At 45.2% G+C, this 3,773-nt stretch overlaps 1 protein-coding gene across 1 annotated transcript; it reads right to left on the bottom strand.

The window, feature by feature from the left end:
- Positions 1–558: 558 nt before the first annotated feature.
- LOC119355156 (ribonuclease P protein subunit p25-like) lies at positions 559–3,422 on the bottom strand. Its single transcript, XM_037621933.1, has 7 exons — positions 3,084–3,422; positions 2,365–2,445; positions 2,192–2,280; positions 2,022–2,096; positions 1,529–1,650; positions 1,210–1,419; positions 559–945 (listed from the first exon to the last, which is right to left on the bottom strand). The coding sequence occupies exons 1-7, from the start codon at positions 3,204–3,206 to the stop codon at positions 830–832; spliced, it is 816 nt and encodes a 271-aa protein (XP_037477830.1). The 5' UTR covers positions 3,207–3,422; the 3' UTR covers positions 559–829.
- Positions 3,423–3,773: the final 351 nt, after the last annotated feature.

Raw genomic sequence — 3,773 nt, forward strand, 5'->3', positions numbered from 1 at the left:
TTACAAATCCTAGATCCATGGCCGGGCATTGGTCTCGCATGCTTCTAGATCCATGGCTGGTTGGTGCTCGCGGCTAGCCGGCGTGCAACCACCGGATTTCTTGTTGTGTGTGGCGTGGGGACAGTGCACATCATCAACCTTGTAGGTATGTATATTTTATTTGTTTTTGTAAAGTCTTGAATATGCAATAAAGATGGCTATTCTTATTGTGCATGGTGCGGGGACAGTGCACATCATCAACCTTGTATGTATGTATATTTTATTTGTTTTTGTAAAGTCTTGAATAATAATGCAATAAAGATGGCTATGTGCCCTTGACGCAGAGGCCGGGTAAAAAAAATAGGCTGCAAACATTCCTTTGAATTCCCAAAGAGGAGATCGTAGGCAGAGCAAACCGTATTTCGCAAAAAAAAAAAGGCAGGAGTAATTTATATGTTTTTCATGTGTACCCAAGCCCACAAATCCTTAACAAGCCTTGCCAAATCGTCAGCACACCGAGCAAACTGATTCCAGCTGCCATGCTCGGATCAAAATCAGAATCAGAAACAAATAAAACGATGGTCATCAACAATCATAAACAAATTTTCTGAGCTAGATTTGATGATGAACACATTCAGGATGCTACAATTCACAGTTGGAATGATAACCAGGTCTGGTATATGAAAGCAAATGGAAGAATTAACCTAGCTACAAAATCATAACTAGTCTCATCCCCCCACACTGAGAGTCACTCTATCAACTTTAAACATAAACCTAACCAGATACAACAGCCATTATAATCTACTAGCAAAGATGAGACTTGTCGCATTCAGTCGATGGGCCAGCCAATCTACTCTTGAGGAGGTCCTTGGGGGAATGGTCCACGGCCACGACCCCCACCGCGTCCGCGTCCGCGGCCGCGGCCACGGCCACGGCCACGGCCACGGCCACGGCCTCCATCACCTTCTGCACAGGAGATTCACAAGATAACATTGCTTAGTGGTGATTAAACCCAAATTCAGAGAGGCAACTAGAAAAGAATTATTCAAAGGAATGCCAATTTATAATATCATCACTTCTTTCTACCTTAGTCAAAGCACAATACATCACATTGAGAATTTAAATATTATCTGTGGTTCTGCACATCTCTAATTAAGTGGTGAAGTGATAAAAACTGGGGGCAAAATTACAAACTGAGGGCTGTTAGTAGAAAATTTAAACAGAACTAACCATATCCTTGCACAGGAGGTCCATTATGCTCCATGCCATGATACCCACCAGCTTCTTCATTTACATAGCCATAGCCATCACCACCATAACCCCTTCCAGGCCCAAAGGACCCACGCCTACCCCTTCCTCTCCCTCTGCCACGATATCCCTGTGGACCTTCCATGTCTCCATTCTCATCATCATAATCTGCCCCTCCATCACTGAACCCTCCTATATCACAATGGCCCAAATGTAAAGAACAATTAGGAATAAAACAACATGAGCAAAACCCATAGTTAACTTAACTTACAATATACAGTGTAAACAGGCAGATATTTACCTCTTCCCCTGCCCCTTCCCCGGCGACCACGGCCTCTTCCACGGCCACTTGGCACATCCTCTGCATCCTGATCAAATTCTGTTGGTGGCCTGACCTGATCAGCTGGTATCGGTAGCTGGTAACTGCAGAATTCAAAGCCGTATTACAAATCTGTCAAAGAGATGAATCCCCAAAGTAAAATTGTGCATAGCCCTATTTAACAGACAAAACCAGGATTGTTTCTAAACTAGGCAAAAGGCGTGCCAGGCAAAAAATTCCTACATAAATATTTGAAGTTATAAGCGATTGCAAACTCTCTCCAGTCCTTATATACAAGTGAGCATGCGCTTGCCAAATGAGAAAACATAACAAAAACAGAGGCAGAGCCATGTCATGATATAACAAACCATCGCAGAAATAAATTCCATGGCATGTGAGAAACTATATGCAGGTTACAACTCCCCACCAAGTATTGATCAGACATACAAAAAAGGAAAAGGATGATGCTACTAACCCAGGAGACGATGTATCCAGCTCTTTCTTTGACAAGGTAATGGTAATCAAGGAAACATGGCGAGTAGTCTCAAGTCTGCCAAGAAGTCATACAAGAATTCTGTCAGAAACACACTGTACATCAAAAGCTGGAAGTACTTACACTATGCAAATAAATCCAGTGCTTCTTACACATTCAGGCCTTCTTCCAACGGCTCCCAAGTGTCAGTTATATTGATTGATTCGATGGAGTTATTCTGATGGAGACCAGCAATCCTTCTCTGCTTAGACATGGCTTGAAAATGTTAACTTGGTTTAACTGCAAGGTGTAGTAAGTATTTACTAGCAATCTGAATCAGGTCTACCTTGAGAAGCTCCACAATGGCCACTGTCTTGTTGATAGCCCTTCCCATAGCCTTTATAACAATTTCATCTGTGGCTTCTTCCTGTTATGGACAGAAAGTTAAAGATACTTTAGGTACTTATTAATAAAAAGAAATAGATATGCCCAAGATTATCGTTCTAAAATTTATAAAACAGCAGTGGGCACAAATTCAAGCGAAGGAAGGCACTCATCCACTCAACCACAAGACAACCTAATGACTATTGAATCTTACTGGCATAGCATAGATCCACACACATAAAAAACAGTAATACTAGCAATGATGATACATTAATAAAATTAATAGCATCCCAATGCCCAACTGTAAACTCGAATCGAGTAAATAGTATAGTTAATCAGTAGATTCACAAAAGTTGCATACCAAACACAAACCCTAGATATCAACAATAACAACAATAAACAAAGCATCGTACGGAAAGCGGTCCCTTCCCCAAATAGTACACAATAATCATAGCGAATACTAGTCAAACCAACGCCTACAGCACGATAACGAACCGCAAGAGCCATTCGAACAGCAAACCTTCGCGATTAGATGCCCTAATCACCTAACCAACATCGGGACTGAACCCGTGCTAAACCCTAACCAAAAATCGCCAAGCAAAGAAAGGAAAAACGATCTCCCCGCTCCCTGGAACCGACGGCGCCGAGCGGACGTGGACAGGCACGCAAGGCGGCGCTTACCTGGAGCAGGGCGAGGGCGTAGGTGATGTAGTTGCGGGTGCGGCCCTGCGCCGTGATGCGGATCTCGTTGGCGCCGATGGGCGCCTCCTCCCGCGGCTTCTCGACTCGCTGGTAGCGATCCATGGTCGTTGCTCCTCCTCGACCTCCTTCGCCGACGCGCAGACGCGAATCCTCTCGCTCGGAATACGACGGACGCTCTGTGGTGGTTTGCGGTCGGTGGAGATAGTCGCGGTGGTCTCTCGAGGGGGTCGTCGCGGTGGCTGATATAGGAGCGGAGGGGAGAGGGAGGAGGAGAAGCAAGCGGAGACGGATAGGGTAGGGTTTGTTCGCGTGGGGTGGCCTGGTCCGACAGGGACCCGGTTTTGGTGTCCGGGCCCGGCACGTTCGGTCGGCGTGCTGCGTTGGGTGTTCGGCTCCATGGTCTGGCCCGCGCCCGCGTCCTGGGGATCTGGGCCGTCGGTTCTGTGATCGGGTGGTGGCGATGGTGGTCAGAGAGAAGGATTTGTCCCTGTCGGGTCAGTATGGACGCGTGTTTGTTCGTGTGATCTGTGGGCTCATCCAAGATCCTGTGGGCAGCGAGTACTCCCTCCATTTTTTTAGTATGCATATGATAAGATTTGATCAAAATCAAATATTATAAAATTTGACCAACTTTATAAAAAAATATCAACATCTACAATATTAAAGCTA

This window comes from Triticum dicoccoides, chromosome 2A (assembly GCF_002162155.2).
Source record: "Triticum dicoccoides isolate Atlit2015 ecotype Zavitan chromosome 2A, WEW_v2.0, whole genome shotgun sequence".
In the NCBI taxonomy this organism is placed as follows: domain Eukaryota; kingdom Viridiplantae; phylum Streptophyta; class Magnoliopsida; order Poales; family Poaceae; genus Triticum; species Triticum dicoccoides.

Coding starts and splice junctions, on each gene's coding strand:
- LOC119355156 (XM_037621933.1), bottom strand. CDS start 3,206: ATGGATCGCTACCAGCGAGTCGAGAAGCCGCGGGAGGAGGCGCCCATC. Junction 2,097..2,191: donor TTGGAAGAAGGCCTGAATGT/GTAAGAAGCACT, acceptor ACTTCTTGGCAG/ACTTGAGACTACTCGCCATG. Junction 1,651..2,021: donor CTGGATACATCGTCTCCTGG/GTTAGTAGCATC, acceptor TGAATTCTGCAG/TTACCAGCTACCGATACCAG.